This window comes from Puma concolor, chromosome B1 (assembly GCF_028749965.1).
Source record: "Puma concolor isolate L17-30 chromosome B1, mPumCon1.1.hap2, whole genome shotgun sequence".
In the NCBI taxonomy this organism is placed as follows: Eukaryota; Metazoa; Chordata; class Mammalia; order Carnivora; family Felidae; genus Puma; species Puma concolor.
Genome location: NC_141670.1, coordinates 82,075,932 through 82,097,066, shown reverse-complemented (window position 1 = coordinate 82,097,066; position 21,135 = coordinate 82,075,932). Strand labels below are relative to the sequence as shown.

The 21,135-nt window shown below is 42.4% G+C and overlaps 1 protein-coding gene across 9 annotated transcripts in view; it reads right to left on the bottom strand.

Moving 5' to 3' along the window:
- The window catches only part of ZNF827 (zinc finger protein 827), a 174,309-nt gene that overhangs the window by 46,325 nt on the left and 106,849 nt on the right, over positions 1–21,135 (bottom strand). For all 9 annotated transcript variants that reach the window (XR_015250190.1, XR_015250191.1, XM_086704156.1 and 6 more), the window contains exon 8: positions 14,257–14,360. Coding sequence is in view for 7 of the 9 variants with exons in the window: in XM_086704156.1 (XP_086560282.1) it covers positions 14,257–14,360 (104 nt within the window). In the remaining 2 variants the exon portion in view is untranslated. The remainder of the gene's footprint in view (positions 1–14,256; positions 14,361–21,135) is intronic.

Genomic DNA, 21,135 nt, shown 5'->3' with positions numbered 1-21,135 from the left:
TTTTATATTTAATTCTCGTTTCATAACATCTCAGTGTCCCCCTGACACTGATGGAGCAGAATGAAAACAATCGAAGGGGAAAGTCAATGAACTGGTCTGTAGCCACTGAGGTCATTTTTCTAATTGATTAGGAAACAAAAAAGATGCAACAGAAATGTGATTGCTTATTATTTTGATAGAACTACTGAAAATACCCTCCAGAGCAGCTATTAGTTTATTAATTATACCTTGACGAATGACATTTATGAGAGCAGCCGTGCAACACAATAGTACAGTGGAGTGTTCCCTTGAACACTATTTCCACGACCAAGTTAAATAAGATGGTGCGCAGTACTTCTTTGACAGCTGGCGCCCGAAGATAAATTTAATTCATTAATCTCCCTCGTGAGGTTAAAAATAAGTAACCATCCTGAGACTTCAACCACTCCTCAAGTGAGCTGAGTAAGTACCTGACATGAAACATGGATTTAAATGACTGTGGTCATATTTGTATTTCATATGAGGGTTTCACAGCTCTTTGGTAGTAACTTGCAGGATATTGAACATAAAATTTTGGAAATGACTCTGCCAATATTTGTTCGCGGTAACACAAGATGTTTAGGAGCCTTGGACAAAAGACCTACCTTGCGTGTGACCATAATAATTATTATAGTGTAACTCAAAAACACCGGGAACCTTATCTTTGTTCCTTAACACCTTACTCCCTCTAATAAATTAGGTTTTGTTGTTTTTTTTTTCCTTTATAAAAGTGTTCCATGCTCATTACAGAGAACAAGAACAACAGAGAAAAGTGGGGGAAAAAAAAGAAACACAACCACAGATCCATCACCACCCCTTAAAGACAACTGCTATGAACATCTTGGTGAACTTTCATTTTATTCCTTTTTCATGTCCAAATGCCTCTTAAAAAAAAAAAAAAAAACACATTAATTACTATGAAAGGCATGTAATTCAAGGCAAGTCTTAGTATGACACCAGTGATGATATTTTTAAAATACCACATTTTCGAGTGATAAAAGTAACAGTTGGGAGATAGACCGGAGTGCTTTAAAAATTAACATTTTTCATAAAAATGAAAACCAATTTGGCCAAAAATAGTGTCAAAAATAACTTTCACATACCGAAAGCATGCCTACATGTTAAAAGCATTTGCAAGAGTACACATTTTTTTTTTTTTTCTGAGTAAAATTTTCCCCTGCTTTTCTTTTGGCAAGTACCTACAGAGTACATACAAAATTAGTGAGCAAGAAAATAATTGGTAGGAGTCATTTTGTCTGAAAGGCAAAATAGTTACCTAAAATCCATATAACCAATTAATTCCTGCCACCATACTCGAGCAAAGACTGACAGCCAGAGTTTGGACCTAATCTTTTTTTGTATATCATTCTCCCTCTGGGCTATCTGACTCCCTAATTATCCTGCTTCCCCAAGCCCCATTCTCATTTCTATAAAACTGCTGATTTCCCAGATAACCTCACCAATGCCTTCTCCCCACCCCCCCACCCCCACCCATTCATGAATCTTTCAATTGAACATCCCTGAGCCTAATTCCATTCAAGTTAAAAGAGAACCAACTGATTGAGTGACTCATTCCTGGATACTTAAGGCAAGAACTAGATTCCGCAGATGGATGAGTCATTTTGACTGGAAAGCCTGGATGGGAAAGAGTATCTGAGGGTGCGTGTAACAGAGGATGGGGAAATCGTGAAGGTAGTAGGTGCCAATAAATACAAGATGTTAAAACAGTATTCCCTAGTTTGAGGTACTTTGATATCTTAAGATGGGTTCTACTTTCCAAAGACCATTTACAAGCCCCCCCCCCGCCCCCCACCCCCAACATCTCTTCTAGCTGAAAATATTTCCATTCACTTTTGTTGCTTTTAGGTAACAAAAAGGTTGATCTCTTTGTCCAAAGCTCCAGGCATTTTCTCGTGATAGAAACTTCCAGAAAGATCCGGTGTCAAGCATTGAGGACCAGAATATAGAAGATAATTTCTCCTTTGTTCAAAATGAAGGGAGCTTATTGAGGTTTTCTGATTACAAAAATAATATATGCTTATTGTAAAAATGTCAGTCCATAAAATAAAAGTAAAAATCACTTGAAACCCTAAGTAAATGGAGACAACAGTTAATATTTCTGCATCTACTCTTCCTGATTTTTTTCCTGTATGCACACATTTTATAAACGATAGGATCATTCCATTCAAGGGGATTTGTAACCTGCTTTATAAATAGTCACTTAACTGGCTTCTGGCTGGGACTGCTCACTGAGGTAAGATGGCTAAGAGTCACTGTTTTATCTCTATTTTCAGTAGTTCACTTACTTTACAGATTATTCATTAAGGCCTAAAGTCATCATGTGTAAATGACAGATTTTAAAAAAACAAACAAACAAACAAAACAAAACGTGATTTGAACACATACTTTACTTTTTTAAGTTTTTAGACGTTATAAAGGTAATGTAAATTCATGGTAAAAAAAATAGAATAAAGGATACAAACTGAAAAATAAAAGAATACCTTTCCCTTACTATCTCTCTCTTCCTAAACCCAGTCCTTTTCACTCTTCAGGGGTAACCACTGTGAACAGTTTATCTGTTGAGAAATTATCCATGTACATCCATGCATATTATGTGCACATAAATGTACCACCTCTTTTTTTTTTTTTTTTTTTACCATAAATGGGATCATGTTACACCTGTTGTCTGCAGCCAGTTTTTTGTGTTTGTTTTTCTAAATCTAACATTATCTCTTGGACATCCGTTCAAATACATTTCTATAGATTCCCTTCATCTTTTTTTTAATGGCTATTGTTTCCCACAGAATGTCCCATGGCTCCTTTCATCAACTTCCTACCTATGGACATTGAATTTGTTTCAAATCTTTATGCTGCACATCTTATACAGCACATCTCTGTCCATATGCCTTACATCCTTGTCCACATACTTTAGTGTTACTTGTTCAAGTCTATTTGTAGATTAAATTCCTAGAATGGGACATCAGATTCCAAGCTCACAAAATAACACCGGAGCATCATAATTCTCTGTAACTTAGAGGACTCCTTTCTTATTTACATGTTTAATAGAGTATTTAATGGAACTACCGCCTCGGGTAACCCCCACAATGGCTCACAATAGAAAAAAAGGAAGGAAAAGACTGAGATGAGATAGAATGCAGAAACATTTGAGACCGCATGTAGCTGAGGGTAAAATGGCGTGCATGGGAGTTAATTTCATCTGTAGTAGGGCTAACTCTGTTGTTTCTTGCAGAGGTGAGGAGAAAGGTATAAGGCTAGGGAGCTGTGTAGTCTGAAAGCTGTAGAAAACGGCTCCTCTCTTCATGTGGAAGAAACACTTGAGGAAGTGTCAAAAGATTTGTGGAACATGTTTCCAAGCAAGAGAAAAAAGCCATGTACAACTTTTTAATGATTTGAAAGAAAAAAAAAAAGATGTTTTCATTTCATGGGCTGTCCAAATTCCAGGATTCAGGCCTGAATTCAAATCTGTCTCACACAAAGCTTGCCTCTAGTCTTTATGAGACACTACTATGTGAACTTTTGCCCTATTTGGATCAAAATATAACACTGTCCTTCAATAAAATAATTTACATTAAAAAAGAAGCTTATTTGATAAAGCAGTTGGCTCACGGATGCGGAAAAATTCTATATGAAATAATTCTAAACTTTTAAAATGAGGTTAATGACACAGGGAATTTTAGGCCTGGGAAGTTTATTATTAAACATGAAAATCAGTGTAATAGTCAATGGAATACTACTTGGCAATGAGAAAGAATGAAATATGGCCTTTTGTAGCAACGTGGATGGAACTGGAGAGTGTTATGCTAAGTGAAATAAGTCATACAGAGAAAGACAGATACCATATGTTTTCACTCTTATGTGGATCCCGAGAAACTTAACAGAAGACCATGGGGGAGGGGAAGGAAAATAAAAAAAGTTAGGGAGGGAGCCAAACCATAAGAGACTCTTAAAAACTGACAATAAGGGTTGATGGGGGGGGGGGGTGGGAGGGAGGGGAAAGGGGATGATGGGCATTGAGGAGGGCACCTGTTGGGATGAGAGCACTGGGTGTTGTATGGAAACCAATTTGCAATACATTTCATATTAAAAAAAAGAAAAAAAAAAAAAAAAAGAAAATCAGTGTAATAGTAACCGTAATTCAAGTATTGACTTTTCACATCAAACCAACTAAACTCTTCTTGTACCTCCATTATCCTACTCTCTGCCTTTGAAAGTTTCTTTGGTGGTTGGCAGTGAGATCTATATCCAAGGTGAAAAAAAAATGAACACAACAGCCCGGCAATCTTTCTCTTGTCAAACTAAACTGTTTAATGCTAAAAAAGAGAGTTACATCATGGTAGTGTGCTACTCATATTAGACAGAGAGACCAACTATATTTGGAAAGGGCTTTACTGCACATCTTATATTTATAAAGGGATCCATTTTTATCTGTAGTCAAAAACAGATCTGTGTGATAATCAAAGCCTTATCAGATCTCTCTTTAGAACATTTAACACTAGTTCTTACAAACTAATGGTTTTTCAACAATATGTTTTCCTCCCAAGATCTGATTAGCAACTATATTAGGTGCTAGCTTCTGGGAGACATAATGGTCAACAAGACAGTTTATGCCCACAAAAGAGCTTGCAGTTAATCAAGAAGGTGATGAGTAAACAGGGAATTCTAAATATCCAAGGACATGAAAGGAAGTGGTATCTAATCCAGTTTTGGAGCGGCAGGGAACGATTTCCAAAGAAAACACAGGCTATTAAAAAAACAACCAAACAGGCAGCATACAGGAGAGTGCACGCGCAAAGTGTAGACTTTATCTAGAGGGCAATGGGAAGTCAGCAGGGCTGAGAGGGACACGATGAGATCCGCCTTCTAGAAAGACTAGGACTTGATGATGGAGAGAAGGGAATGGTGGGAGTGACCCTGGACATAGGAAGACCAGCCAGAGGCTGTTGTAATCCAGAGGACCAATGATGGAGACTTGAATGAAGTTCTTGGCAGTTGGGACTGAAAGAGAAGAATGTGTTTAGGAGAGGTAGGAGGTAGGATCTATGCAGGAGGAAAGGTAACTGAATGGAAGTGGAGGGTGCAGAAGAGGTAATAATGAGAGCTGATGCAGCAAATGCTGCCATTCCTGCCCTCCCTTCCTCAGTGATCACATGGCCTTTACTGCTTCAATGCTGCCTTCCCGCTGCCAGCGCCTGCGTATATCCGCCAAGGGCTTTCTCTAGCCACTGAAGCCTGCTTTGCTCACCTGTGCTGGAGACCACAGCGTGAGGGAATTGACTCCTGAGAGTGGGTTTAAGTGATCGATGGTAGACCACATAAACATCCCAGCTCTCTTAACCTATTGGGGAGGAAAGTCTGAGGCCTTCCATTGTGTGAAATTACCCTCCAGTTGTCCACAGCAGGTGACCTGTTGGATGACAGTCCCCTTATTGGATGCCTTCTTTCCCTTGGCTCGCTTCCTCATTCCTCTCCCAGGGTTTCCTGTGTCACTTCCTACAGAACTACTTGCACTCAACTTTTTGTCTCAGGATCTGCTCCTAAGCAAACCCAAACAAATGGTGTCCAACTTTAAGGTTTGTGTCATGGTGGGTGATGATGATGATGCTATCCACTAAAGCAGAAAACAACAGAATAGAGAGGAGGGTTTTAATCAATCAATCAATTGACTTTTGGAAGGGACAGGGGAAGGTAGGGGAAAATGGTATGCTTTGTTTGGGACATGTTGAATGGCAAGTGGTTGAGGGACCTCGGCATGGGATGTCTCAATAGAACTCCAGCAGATGGTACAGTGGACCAAATATCATGAAGCAAATTCAAAGACTGCCCATACTTTTGTGCTTCTAGTTAAGTTTTCTTTTCTGGAAGATAAATTGAGAACAGAAATGATAAGTACTCTGCTAAAGGAAAGATGCTGCATAAGCCAAAAAATGAAGCCCCTGACTGTCATTCCTATAATGACATCAAGAAACGGGCTGTGGTGTGATGTGGGGGTGTCTCTCCTACCACCGAGAAGCACTCATTTGGCCCTACATATGGGAATACAGAATGGGTTTGTTTAAATGAAAATATATGGTCTAGTTTGCAACGATTTTTCTCTTTTTTTCTATCCTGGTTACCGGAGGGCAGTTGCTGCCCTGAAAAGGAATAAACACAAAGAAGAAATTGCATGAAACGAGAATATGTATTTTTGATAGCAAAGGAATGGAAAGACATATTGTATACACAGAATAGGCCTTGTAGATTGAATTAGCCAGTCCCAAACTGAAGCCAGAGGTTACTACATTCCCATTTTCAAACAAATACTCTTCATCATCCATTACACATACTTGAGAATTTGGCCTTTTATTCATTCTCAAGGTGCTTCAATAGTCTTTGCAAAAGTAAAATCACGACCACAGGCACTGCTGAGGCCTTGTAAATGGGGTGCAGAAAATTTTATGTGAGCACATACACATTTGTTGTGTTCACAGGAAGACGCAGGGTCGGGGCCAAAGTGGTCACAGCCCCCGGGGCTTTTGGATGTTACATTTCCCACAAAGAACAAACATGAAAGTGTTGATGATTATCTTCGATACCAGGTGATTCAACCCCTGTGCCATCTGGGCGGAGATAAAGAGGCTTGGCCAAACAACCACAGTTGTTTTCTGGTCCTGTCTTTGTCCTGTCTTTAGAGATAGCTCATGTGAGGCATCCAATAAATTTCTCCTTCGCAAAGCTGACCACCCATTAAAAAAGTGCACCTGCACTTCAGTGTGTGAACCCCACAACTGTTGGTCTGCAGAGATCCCATTGGTTATAGTTTTGAAAAGGGCTAACCTGGATACAAAGTTGACAGTGATTAATGCAAGCCCCTTTTCTGCAAGGAGTTCTGAACAGAGTCAATAGCTCTTTTTTTTAGAATTCACCCATGAATTCATTAGGCTGGTGAGGGATGGATGGGGCTAGTTCTGAGAACATCTTTTTTAGCTTCAAGTAACATCATCTAGATCAGGAAAATCCGAAACAATGAAAACTTTCCCTCTGGTAAACAGCTGGACAGACTACAGTTCATCTACTGCGAGTACATCAAAGAAATGCTATAAGCAATACAGAATAGCTTTCCAATTTGAAACACAACAGGAATCAGATATATCAGTCTACATGTCATTTAGTTCAGGGCAATAAGTTCGTGCTACAAATGGAAATGCTCCTGCAGACTAAAAGGTGGATAATTGAAAGACTGCTGTCCTCATCATCACTGTCCTAGTCTCTGAAATGAACATGCACTCAGATTGATGGTTTGGAGGTGACCACTTGGCATCTAGACCCATCTATTTGTGAATAAGCCAATTAGCCCTAACAAATGCAGAAAGACTCATAGTGCACAGCTTGGTGAATTTTCACAAAATTACATAAGCATGTAATCAGCAGCCAGGTAAAGAAATGGAACATCCTTGGGGCGTCTGGTGACTCAGTCCGTTGAGCATCCGACTTCAGCTCAGGTCATGATCTCACAGTTCATGGGTTCAAACCTTATATCGAGTTTTGCACTGATAGAGCAGATCCTGCTTCAGATCCTCCGTCTCCCTCTCCCTCTCCCTCCCCACCCACCTCTCTCCCCCTCCTTCCCTTGCACGTGCTCTCTCTCTCTCAAAAATAAACATTAAAAAAAAAAGGAAGAAATGTAACATCCTGGCTTCCTAGAAACCCTTCTTGCGCCCCTTCCCAGCTGCTACCACCCCCAATACCGAATACTTATGGTGACTTGTCCCATCGCCAACTCTTAGTGTGGGCGGTAGAATTTCAGGGGTAGAGACTGATTTTGCCCAGTTCCAGCATTATAGTTTGGGCCCTACCAAGAAAATAAAGGCACCTGGGCTGAAGTTGACAGGACTGCTCCAGATGGTAGACTTTTTGAAAAAGAAGGGATACGGAAGAAGCTTGGAGACCTTCTATCCTCTTTCTACTGGAGAGTGGGCTACACTTAACACCTGGGCTCTCCTGATTCCCTTCTAGAACTTTTTCTTCTGTACTGCTGACCGGATCACCACTACCTTCAGCATTATGCGCTTTATTTAACCAAGAGGTTTTTACAGTTTCCTGAAACTATTTCTATGGTTCAGAGGATCTACTAAAAATGACTGAAAATAAACATTAACCCTTTCTTTAATTTTCTTAATTGAAAGAAACCTTTTAAGGGACTACGATTACCAGATATTTTAAAGGAAGAAAGAAAAGAAAGAAATGGAAGAGAAGAGGACAAAATTAGAATTACATGGATAAACAGAATATTCTTATCTTGTAACTTCTTTGAAGTATCTTACTTAAAGGGCTACTTTTTATTCCTAACTAAAAAAGGGTAATCCATCAGTGATACGTCAGATGCCAAATGTGGGTATATGTGAACAAATACCGTAGAGATGTGTTCCTTATGCTCACGGCCAGTGACACCTCACCTGACTTAGCAGGCGGCGTGACAGAAAGGAAGAAAATGTACCGTGTGCAGTTCCGGGTTTGAATTCCGGTGCTGCCGCTCACCAACGGCAGGACTTGTACAAGCTATTAAGCCTCTCCGAAAAAGGTCCTAGTACAGGTGCAAGTACAGAGTGCTTCGTACTGGCTATTCAATCTCTCTGCATAAGGTGCAGACTCCCAGTTATAAGACAACTAAGTCATGAGGACGTAACGTACAGCATAGGTAACGATATCGTATCGTTAATCTGTAAGTTACTGCCAGCGTAGAGCTTAAAAGTTCTCATCATGAGAAAAAAAGTGTCTCAGTGTGTATGGTGATGGATGGTGCCTCAACTTATTGTGGTAACCACTGTACTATATATATATATATATATATATATATATATATATATATCAAATCATTATATTGTATACCTTAAATTAACACCATCTGATATGTCAATCATATCTCAATAAAATTGGAAAAGTTATTAAATCTCTCTGAACCTCCATTTAGTCATTTGTAAAGTAAGCATAATTCCCATGTCTCGGTGAGTTGTTTTCAGAATTAAATGAAATGACATCGGTCCTGTGGCCTGATAATTACATTTGACCCTTGAACAACACAGGGGTATTGGGGTGCTGACCCCATGCAGCCGAAAATTGCATATAACTTCTGGCTCCCCAAAAACTTGACTACTAAGACCATACTGTTGACTGGTAACCTTCCCAATAATATGGTTGATGAGCACATTATCTTGAATGTTATAGGTTATATGTACTGTATACAGTATTCTTACAATAAAGACGGCTAGAGAAAAGAAAATTAAGAAAATCATAAGGAAGAGAAAATACGTTTACAGTACTATACAGTGTTTACCAAAAAAAAAAAAAAAAAAAAAAAAAGCTGCATTTAAGTGGACCCGTGCAGTTCAAACACGTGTTTTATTAGCTTCCTTCTCTGTACGCAACGAATGTGTGTAATCAAAAGGAGCTTAAGCTACAAAATGATACACACCAACAGCACTCAAATGTTCTACTGTTTATCCGTGACTTAGTCTGAATTTAAAAAGAATCCGCTGTCTTTGAAAAAGGATTAAAGAAAACACTTTGCTGTAATCTAGGACAGAGTTGTCTGTCTATCTGTCTGTCTGTCTCTGTCTCTCTCTCTGAGCTGGTTAAGTCTTAATGTAAAGGAAGGTGATGTGCACATCTTCAAAGCCAACAGTCTGAAAGAGGTCATTCCTATCTGGCCAGTAGCATGGCAGGCTGACAGTCCACTGTGGGTGCCCCTCGACGTGAGGCATCATTTGTTTCGATTTCAGTGAAGTATATGAGATGGTACCACTTATATTAGATTGATGGGCAGAACAGAGAGAGGAAAATAGATTGAGAATTGGCCCAGTGACAAGGCAGACCACTCCAAACTGGTCTTGTTAGCTTCACAGCAGATCCTGATTCGCATATCAAGTCCTGGAAGGACCCAAACTCTCCCCATGTTCTGTACATCCTGTTTATGTGCTGTAAACAACAACGACAAAAAGCGTTGTTTTCTTTTTAAGGGGTTCTGGCAAATGATCGGGGCAGGGGTTTACAAATGTAATTGTTGATACGTTTTGCATTGTCTAACTCTAAGCTCGGTCTGAAATATCAAACAGAAGCATCAGTGACTCCAAACACTTTGAAAGAATTCCACAGAGACCCACATTTCCCTTCACACCCGCTCTGGTTGTGTTTTTGTTTTTTTGGCTTAATACAGAGCAAACATACTGCGCCTTCAAAATCATAATAACACAAGAATTGAAGCTCCATATTGTTTAAAAGCAGTGCTGAGATATAAATTCTTCTCTTGATGGTCTTTGCTTATGGAAAGACGATGGGGAATTGTAAACAGCTGCAGGTACAATGGTACTAATGCATCCACTCCTTATACAGACCAGCCCTTGGTGCCCTGAAAAACACCCGATCTCACACTCTTTTTTCTATTAGTGTAAATCTTCTACAAAGTGAGACAACGACAAATTAGACAAAGTACATCAAATCATACGTGGTCTGTAATTTCTATCTCCCCCATTATAGGAAAGTTCTTTTATTCCTTTTGTAAAATCACCATCAGCAACACCACCACCCAGGGTGCACTCAGGCATCTATTCATGGCTTTAAGGATATCTTGTCCCCATGTCCCTCCAGCTGAAGGTGACAGGAGCTTTTAACTCGTCATTTTATTAAGGATTCCTGGTGTTCCCTCTGTCTCAGACATTCACAGCAAGTGAAAATGTTAGGTCTTGGCTCATGAACATTCTTTGGTTCTCAGGAAAGTCAGTCTAGAAATAGTGGCAACGACGAAGGCCAGGACACCCTGAAGCTCTGTGTTTATTCTGTTTCTCTGGGATGGCGGCAGCTGTGTGTCTCAGACACCATCTGCCGAAGGCAAATGCCTAGTTAAGTGTGCTATTCTCGATGTCTTCGCAGTCCACAGCCCTACCCACCTCTCCCCACTTTGCTATCCCCCATGCTGCTTGCTTCACTCTCCACAGGCCTGCAACACAATCACAACACGCTGGGTGGGTCCCCTTGGTGTGGAGCTGTGGCGTCCTAAAGGGTGCTCTCGAGTGGCACGCCTCCCCTGCCCCACGGGCTTACTCCAGAAGTGTTTAGAAGATAATCTCATCCCGTTGATAGAAGGTATATAAATATATAAGCACGTTATCTATGGTGTTTGAAAAGCCCCACAAACCTAAAAAGCATGTAGGTACCTGGACTCTTTGGGGATGAGAAGAAAGCTATGGGTCTTCAGCATTTGCTGAAGATTGAAACCAGACATGTTAAACCTCATTAATTATGGTCTCTACTAATTGGGAATCGGAGACAATTCTTTGGGCTGATATTTATCTTTGCATTATCTCTGGAAAGAAGAAGTTTGCTAAGTAACTAAAGAATAGAAATAACATTGTAATGGTAATGTTTAAACTACTGAAGAGACGATTTCTAAGAACTCTGAGGCCTTTATTTATACAGTAAGAACAAATTATTTTTTGCCTAGTCACTAAAGCCACCTGTCTCCTTCCTGGCTTCCCCATTTCTGCACAGACACTATTCCTCCCAATTCAACTTGCTCATAGCAAAGCTAACCAGTCTCCCAAACCCATGAACTGACCCTTTGTCTGCCTCTCTCACCAACCACTTCCTTTTCTCTTTAAACCCAGGTCCTCATCAATAATGTTGCCTTAGCATTAGAACATCCCCCATTGGACTCCTCTTTCTTGCCACATCTCCAATGATTCAGCAGTCTGCTGCCCACTTGGTCTTCTGAAATTTTCTGTAGGAATCCATGACTCTTATACCTGTGAACCTCAAGATCCTCAACTGTCGCTTTAATGTCTTTGCTTCCAGTACTGCATTTAGCAGAGTACTAGAATAATTGTAGGTCCACACTATCTAGCTGAGACCCCTGGGCTCTGACGTGTTTGGGACTCAGACTTTCTCTTATTTTAGAATGATAATATGATGCCTGAGACATATTTCACATAACACTCCAGTGGGCCTTCATAGTCAAGCACGTTGATATTTCTGTAGCAAAATGTATGAATTTCACCCTTGGTAGTACATAAGGGCTATAAATCGCCTCCCATTAGGTTTTGACACCAAGTAACTTATTAAAAAAATTGCAGTTGGTGGAGCTTTTTGGATTTCAGAATTGTGGGAAAGGGACTGAGGAGCTGTAGTCAGAATACGATGGCCATTTATCACTATCCAGACCTGAAAGAAACATTTTCTTGAAAAGTCTCTGTCCTGCAATCTTTTGTTAATTCAGATTGGTCTTCTCCACAGTTAGCCCAAATTATTGAGGCTGTCCTCACAAAACATGTCTTCAGGTTATGGGAACTTTGTGATTACAAGGTTGTCCTTGTCATTTTTAATTTTTCTAATTTGACTCCATTTCTAAAGCATTTTCAATTAGCTTATTTTTTTTTTTTAAAGTTCCTTGTTAGTTGTCTGTTTTAGCAAAAGGTATTCTCATTTTGCTTGTCCCCTGCCTAAATAAAGGCTCTTGGAAGTATAGACTGATTCTCCCTCAGAATGGTAGATTTACATTTTAAAAATCCCAGTTATGCTGACTTCCCACCCAAAATAAAAGTTAACTTTTTAAGTGAGTTTATCTAATTTGTAATAGGTCTATCCAGCAAACCACACAAACCTCTTCTATACACAGTGAAACATACACTGATATCACTCTTTGAGGTCGAGTTGTAACTTGACCAATAAAACCTTCTTAAAATATAGCCAAGCCAAACATTATTAGGGCAGCAATGCAGGGTTTGGATATACATCACGGGATGCTGGCTGTATGGGTCACAGCACTCTGACAGGCAGTTCCTAGGCAGTTATTTTGACATTAGAAAGTCACAATCCATCAACTTAACAGCAGGGTGATAATTTGGGGACCAGGGAGATGGCTATACAAAATGACACTGTGGGAAGCAAACAGTAGTTCAAATAGCTCCTGTTTGAGAATGAAGACATCAACTAAGCAAAATTTCTCTCCACCTCTAGAACCAGGTATAATGTAATGTGCTTCGGGGGTAGCGTGTTATCTATGGCGTTTGAAAAGCCCTGCAAACCTAAAAAGTATGTAAGTACCTGGATTCTTTGGAGATGAGAAGAAACGGATCTGCCATGACAAGACTAAAGAGTGACAAAGAGTTGCGTTTCCCCCCCAGTTTTGTCACAAACCACTTCCAGTGACCTGTGTGTGCTACCCCAAGCCAGTATTTCCTGAGATGCTTCTTGGCTCTTTCTGAATTGCAAAACACTCAGACTTCCAGCCATCTGTGACACCTGGCTCCTTGGGCGAGTGGGAGACACTTGGGCTTTATCGTTGCAGGGGTTCCTGGCCAATGACCCTGCTGTAAGCCCTTCCTGAACACTCGTGGCCTTGGTCTCCCATGCTCTCCTGGACAAATGAACGGGTGCAGAGGCTGTGGAGAGCTTCTGAAATTTTCTCAGTTGCTGGAACTAAAGTAACAACAGCAGGAAGCTTTCAGGCTGCTGCACTGGGGTTGGGGTGGGAGGTGGGAGGGTGAGGACTATGGGCTACCGTGCAGTGGTTCTCAAGTGTTCTCATCTCATAATAGCTCTGAGAACACACAGACAAGCCCTGAGGGATGGCCATGCAATTGGGAAGGGGACAGAAAACACATCTTGCCTTCTACTCTGGAAAGGAGAGTAGATAATAAATTATGTATTGATGCTGAGATTGCAAAAAAGAACATTAGATGGATATATGCAGATACTCTGATTAAGAAGAGAGGCGGAGTCCGGGTGGCGAGATTGTCTTAATGAGCTGTGCTGCCTCCATGGAAACCAGAGTGGTCTTTGTGGCCACCCACACCCCACTAGGGTCACGACCTTCCCTGCTGGCGATTAGTTCTTGCCACTGCCCTCCTATATCTTCCTGGCAGTCTGCCCGAAATACTAACAGTGTGTAAAGCAAATTACTTTCAGGTTATACTTAGCTCTTTCAAAGAAAAAGAAATTTGCCGTATGAACGAAACATCAGCAGGTAAAGAACAACGAGCTCCTAAAGCAAAAATGAAGCACTCGATTACTGCCGACCCTTGATTTTAATAAACCTTTGTGGCTGTTTAAATTGAGTTTCTCCTTTAAAAAAGAAAAACTAGCTTCAGACAAATAACTTCAGCACAAGAGTATCTGAGAATTTACACATTTCAGAAAAGTAATTTTAAGCAACCAACAGTAGAAGCAAAGTCAATAATGTTTCCATACCTGGCGCTGATATTCTTCCGTGAAGCACAGAGTCACTGGGCAGCAGGTCTTTCGAATTAGAGGTGAATGGTGATTGTCTAAATGTATCTTCTGAAAAGAAAGGGCTGGGGTGGGGGAAAGCAGAGCAAAGTTTAGTAAATCAAAGTTACTTACATTACCCAGAGCATCCGGCCCCAAAGACACACAGACACAGACACAGACACAGACACACACACACACACACACACACACACACACACACACACACACACACAAATGCAGGATAAGGTACCTTTTAAAAAAAAATGGTGTTTAGAGAATCTAAGAAGATTGTGCTTAAAATGGAGGAGAAAATATATTACATCAGACAAGTGCTGTCTGTATATTCTGTCTGTTGGTTTTATATTTAAGGTGAATATATGAAACATCACCATCTTTGAAACATTGTTAAGCACAGTCAGGACAGCTGAGCAGTAAATTTTACTCTTGTACTATATGTTCACTAAGTGTGTTGTGCCCAGATGAAGACCAACTGCCCGGATCAGGATCAGAATCACGAAGGCCTATTTGAGGTTCTTCCCAGAGGAGCGAGAGATTCGCCCTGGTTCACGCACATTCTGTCACCTGGGCGCTTAGGACCAATAGCACGCATCAGAAGGACAGCAGGCAGGCCAGAGTCAGGGGCCAGTGCACTTTAAGAGATAACTCACCGGTCCCCACAGAAACCGAGACTGCATCCTAGAACCATCTTGTTTTGGAAGGAGTTAAACCAGCTAACGGGACTCCTGAAAGGACCCTGGGGACCCATTATTTCCCATGAAACTGAGGCCCTGACTTGACTGATTCTCAGTTCCCCGAGTGGCTCAGCTAGAACTAGAAGCAGGGATGTCAGACATCCAGCCAGGGTTTTGCTCTGCAGCGAACACAAAGGATTTGGTTGCTTTTAACCAGAGTTTTCTAACCCAATTGTAGCATCCACCATCCATTCCTCTAAAGTAAACTGTAAATAAGTAATGTGATCACATGTGTGAATACTGCAGTTATCAGTACAGTCCAACCTGGAGAACGACAGCCCAATTTATTTACAACAGAGGAAATTTATTTATTTTTTTATTTGTATTTTTTTTCACTATATGAAATTTATTGTCAAATTGGTTTCCATACAACACCCAGTGCTCATCCCAAAAGATGCCCTCCTCAATACCCATCCCTCACCCTCCCCTCCCTCCCACCCCCCATCAACCCTCAGTTTGTTCTCAGTTTTTAAGAATCTCTTATGCTTTGGCTCTCTCCCACTCTAACCTTTTTTTTTTCCTTCCCCTCCCCCATGGGTTTCTGTTAAGTTTCTCAGGATCCACATAAGAGTGAAAACATATGGTATCTGTCTTTCTCTACAACAGAGGAAATTTAATGGAGGAAGTGGGTACACAGGTGGTGAAGGTCCATAGGGGCAGTAATGCAGCCCGACACAGGCTGGTGCCTCCCTGAGGCTGGAGGAACAAAAGAAGGAGGTAGACGGAGCCCAAAGTCGGGGGCCATCTGGTAGGGTCCGCACCTTGGAGGACATGCAGCTCCCGCAGAAGACGGAAAGGGAGTGGCCTTCCCTAAGCCCCTCCCCCTTCTCCCAACAGGGCGTCGGATTGGTGGAACCTTCCCACAAGCCAAGGAGAGTCAGCCTGCAGAGATCAGGTCCCCTTCGAAACTGCAAACCAGGGGGAAGCCTGGGAGGCTCAATCAGCTCGGCCTCCGACTTCGGCTCAGGCCATGATGTCTCAGTTTACGGGTTCAAGCCCCACATTGGGCTCTGTGCTGACAGCTCAAAGCCTGGAGTACACTTCGGATTCTGTCTCCTTCCTTCTGCCTCTCACCAGCTCGTGCTCTGTCTCCGCCTCCCTCTCGAAAATAATAAACATTAAAAAAAAAAAAATTGAAAACACCCCTGCAAATCAGGGGAAGGAAAAGATGTGAGGGCACACGAGACTAGGACTGCCACGACTAGTGTTGCTTTTCTAAACATGCCTCAAGGCTATGGTTACTGTCATTAAATAGCAAAAGGAAATATTAAGATAAAGACGGAAGACATACTTCTTGTAAGTACAAGAAGTAAAACATATATTAGTTCACAATTATTTGATATGACTGTCAGGCCAGATTTAATGCAACTTTGTATGGCATGCTTTTTAGTTATATCTTAAACATAAAACAATTTAAAGGGGCTTAAACAGGCTAGTAGGTGATGGGAAATGGGGAAACGTTGTTTTATGCCAAACAGCTTATAACCTGCAAGTGATACAGAATACTTGAAAGGATAAGGCGATGCTGTAAGGTGGCCAACAGCACGTGCTCAAAGGAAGGCAGCTCTGAGTTCAAATCCCAGCCTCACCACTTCGGCTGTGTGACCTTACACGTATTATCGAGCTTCTCCGAGCCTCCGTTTCTTGCCTATAAAGTGGGGTGATCACAGCATCCACACCTCACAGAGAAGCTGTCAGGACTGAATAAGATGGTCTGGAGAATATGCTTCTGTAGTGCCTGGTAAACACTAAGTGCTCAAAAAATGTGAGTTATTTTTTATTTGCATCTTTGCCTAACTCAAATAGGAGCATAAATGAGCCAACCTACAAGTTGACAGAAAGTGTAGAGTTTTCTTGTATAAAATGAACGAAGAAAAAGTCACTCTGATTTTGAAGAGTCTTTTTGACTTCTGGGTGACTAGGTTAATTTCCAACTCTTCGGTGAAGGACGCGGTTAACAATCAAAGGGCTTTTAAGGACAGAGACACCTTGGAGGATTGTTGGTCAAACCCAGAGTATTAAGATTTCTCCACTCCACCTGGGTAGTGCTGGAGCTTCCATACAAAGGTGGCAGTGCTATTCTTGTGTCTGAGCGGACAGTTCACAAGGGAGACACCAGGAGCTGGTCCCCAGGCACAGGGTTAAAGGTCAGGCAATGAGTCTGCATATTACTGTGACTCTGGAGGTAGCAATTCCCTTAAAATCTGAGAGTTCAGAGAAACCCACAAACTGTTTGGTCTGAAATGTGGAGACTTCCTCTGAGGACATCAAGAATCTCAAAAAGGGCTCCCTAATGGGTATCTCAAAATGTCACCCTTCTTGCCACAGAGACATGGTGGGTACTTCCCCCATTCCCTCGATCTGCCAGCAGCTGTCTAGTGAGTGCCTACAACGTGCCAGGCCTTGGGAACATAATGGTCAGCAAAACCAGCCATGACTCCAAATCTCAGGGAGTGCAAAGACCTGTGTGGGTACATGAAAGGGAACTGTAACGGAGTCTAACGCTGTGGAAGGGAGGGTACAGTGTTACGGGGGGGGGGGGGGAGGTTGTGGGGGCTAGCCTGGCTAACTGAGTCGAGACCTGAAGGGAGGGTAGGGCTGTGGGAACATGGGGAAAGTGTCCCCTGCACAGAGAACACAGCCCATCTACAGAGCTGCTGGAAGGCGCATCGAGGAGGCTAAAGCCTGGAGAAGGAAGGCACACTGCACATAGGGATCCTGACTTTGTCCCAACAGCAGTGGGAAGTCCTGCTGTGTTTTAACAAAGCAGTGGGGCTTGCAGAAGACAAGACAGGTGGCCAGCGTAGCGGTCCACATGAGACATCGTGACACCGGTGGTCAATGAGGCAAACCAGCAGTGACATGTGCAGACCGAATAATGGTTTAAGAGATAGGGCAGGTAAAGACTATAGGTACATTTATTTTTTTAAGTTTATTTATTTATTTATTTATTTATTTAGAGAGAGAGAGGTGTGCACACGAGCACGGGATGGGCAGAGAGACAGGGAGAGAGAGAGAATCCCAAGTTCGATGTGGGGCTCAAACTCATGAACCACAAGATCATGACCCGCACTAAAAAACTAAGAGTCAGATGCTTAACCTACTGAGCCACCCAGGCACCCCAAGGTACGTTTAAAACCAACCCTCAGGTTTCCAGGTGAACCAGGACGAGGCTGCCACCGTATGTGCCAGGAACAGGCTCCTAGATTTTGCTAAATACTGGAAATGGGCTACCTCTGCATTGCAGATCTCCACCGATGTGAGGAGTGAAGCCCAGTTATCACCAAGCCACTGAGAAGAAATTGAGTTGAAAGGGAGACAACCACTGAGGGAAACAACATTCCAAATAATTTTCTACCCTGGATGCAGCTTTATCCTGCACAGCACAGAAGAGGTTTCTTCTCAGGGAGAAGGAGTCATGCTGCATACTAAAAAGGCAACAAAGGACAAGCAATGTTACGGGGCAAGGACTCAATGAAGAACCCTTCACAAGCCAAGGCAGCATGAGCCTAATGTGAGGTCTTCTCTAGAAAGAGACGATATTAGGTTAACAGGGCATCAGTCTCAGGCCAAACGTGCAGCTTCAGTGCTCTGCATTGGGAGGCGTCCCCTGGAGGCCGGGAGCGCGGTGGTTTAGCACACCGTTTGCAACAATCTGAGTCTCCAGTCCGTACTGGCCATTTAATAGTTAAGTGACTTCCGGTCAACAGACTCTCTAGCCTCAGTTTCATCACTGGAAAAAGGTTTCAAAATACCTTCTTTGCAAGGGTGCTGCAAGGGTTAAGTAAGGTATTTCATGTTAATGTTCTTGGTACACAGTACATGCTCAAAAAAAGTAGCAACCGATGCATACATCGCTACTCACTGTTCTAAAGTACTTTGTGTATATTAACTTCAGGTTAGTCCTCACAAGGGCTGTACTGGTTGGCTACCGTTGTTATTATTATCCATAAGGAATGCAGAGACTGGGGCACAGAGAAAGGAAGTGATTGTCTGTGCCCGTGAGCTGAGCTCAGATTTGAATACAGGCAGGCTGGCATCCCAGTCTGCACTCTTACCCACTAAGCTACACTGCCTCCCTCCTGTGATCCCTTAACATCCAGGCAGCTCAGGGGCGGTACAGAACCGCAGATCCTCCTTGGAACGAACAGAGCAAAAGGAAGGGATACAGGAAGGAGGGCTGAAGGGGGGCTGGGAGCAGCCATTTCAGTATGCAGGATCCCAGGTAACTGAAGAAAGACTTTTTCACCTGAGAAACACAGCACGTGAAAATGATTTAGTCTTTACCTCCCTCTAGAAGTTAAGATATGCCCCAGTTTCCTAAAACTTCTGCAACCCAGAGGCCTGTCAATTTGCAATCCTAATTATTCACCCCCCCCCCATCTGCACCCACTGGTTTTGAGGGCAAGCTCATCTCTGTGATTAAGCCTAAGTGAAGAGGGAAGAGTAACGAGGCCATCAGGTGTTCACAAGCCTCTATTTCAGCACAGATCTGAGGCTCACGGTGGCACTATGGTTACACAGACATTTGTATATTAATCTTCCAGCCACCTAGATTGGCAGCTATGTTTCAGGAAGAGGAGCAGGAAAAACCAAACTTGCAGGATGTCTTACATAGCATGTGCTTGATTAACGGGGTTACATCTCCAATGACATTAGCCATCTTCAACTCTGCCCATGATCTGAGGACAGAAGACACTGCACCTGCACCTTCGCACCAAGCAATGTCCTTTTCAGAATGTCAAGATGGTATTCCTGAAGCTCCTTTTCTTCTCCCGTGCCTCATGCATTTGTAAAGTGCAGAAGCACATCCACTCTCGGCAGAGGCCCAGCTTTGCGGTGGACAGGGCCGGCCCTGCGTTCACACCACAGTGATGGCCACTGGTGGGAGAAGGTGGTGGACAGGGGAGTGCCAGGACGTGCCTGACACAGGATGAGCTGGGTCTGCATCTCCCCAGGGAGGAGAGCAGCAAATGAAATACGGACTTGCCGATGTGCTCAACTTGAGCACATTCGTACCATCCTTCAACTAGTCACTTAGTCAGTTCCCAGTTCTCCAGAAAAGCAGGCGGCTTGTGACTGCTGCATGGCTCTCACTTCCTGACTCCCCAGCTGCCCGAATTTTAGTCATTTCACTATGAAAAAGCCTCTCCATCAGAAAGTGAGCTAAAGAGGTGGAAAAAGGGAAACACTCAACAAAGTGATTTATTTCTGGTTAATATTTTTGGTGAAAAGCTGGTAATGGAGGAGGCTGAAACTAACAGCTAATAGGAGAGGAGATCATCACCTGTCCTCATATAATGAAATCCCCACCTGCCACAGCACATCTCATCTGGCCCTGGACAAAGTCTACCTGGAAGCCTTCGTTATTGTGGATAAATGTTCAGAAGCAGCATCTGGAAGCTGTTGGTGTAAACTCCCTGTTACTTTTCTTGCCTTTTGCTACTTAGAAAAAACAAAACGTTTACCTATTCAAGTTTCTCTTGTGGGTAAAAGTGAAATGAACATCTAATGTGTCTTTTTACTTTTCTCTGGTAGAAAATCTAAGGTCTAAATTACGAAGGGGCACTGCTGTCACCGTGACTGGACAAATCCAGGCATCAGACGGCATGGCCTGTAGGGTCAACAGCGCGGGGCTGAGGAAGGAAAGATTTACAATAAATAATAAAACAGTTCATAAAAGATTATGGCCGTAAATAGTGATACATTTTGCTAAGTGCGGATTGTGGCACAAACATTTCCTCCTTTAACATCTGAGTGTGCCAGCAGGGAGCTGTGCCTCATGCAGAACAGAAGGCCGGTCTACTTACAAACCACCCCTCCCTGGGCACCAGCATTGAAACCAAAACGTTACAGGAATTCTCATGTTGATGACAACAGCAGAATAAAGCAAAGAGGAAGAGAAAAAGAAGGTGGACACAGCATAGAAGAGAATGTTGGAAGAAGTACTTTTAAATAATGACACAATTGGTGGGAATGCAAACTGGTGCAGCTGCTCTGGAAAACAGTGTGGAGGTTCCTCAAAAAATTAAACATAGACCTATCCTACGACCCAGGAATAGCACTGCTAGGAATTTACCCAAGGGATACAGGAGTGCTGATGCAT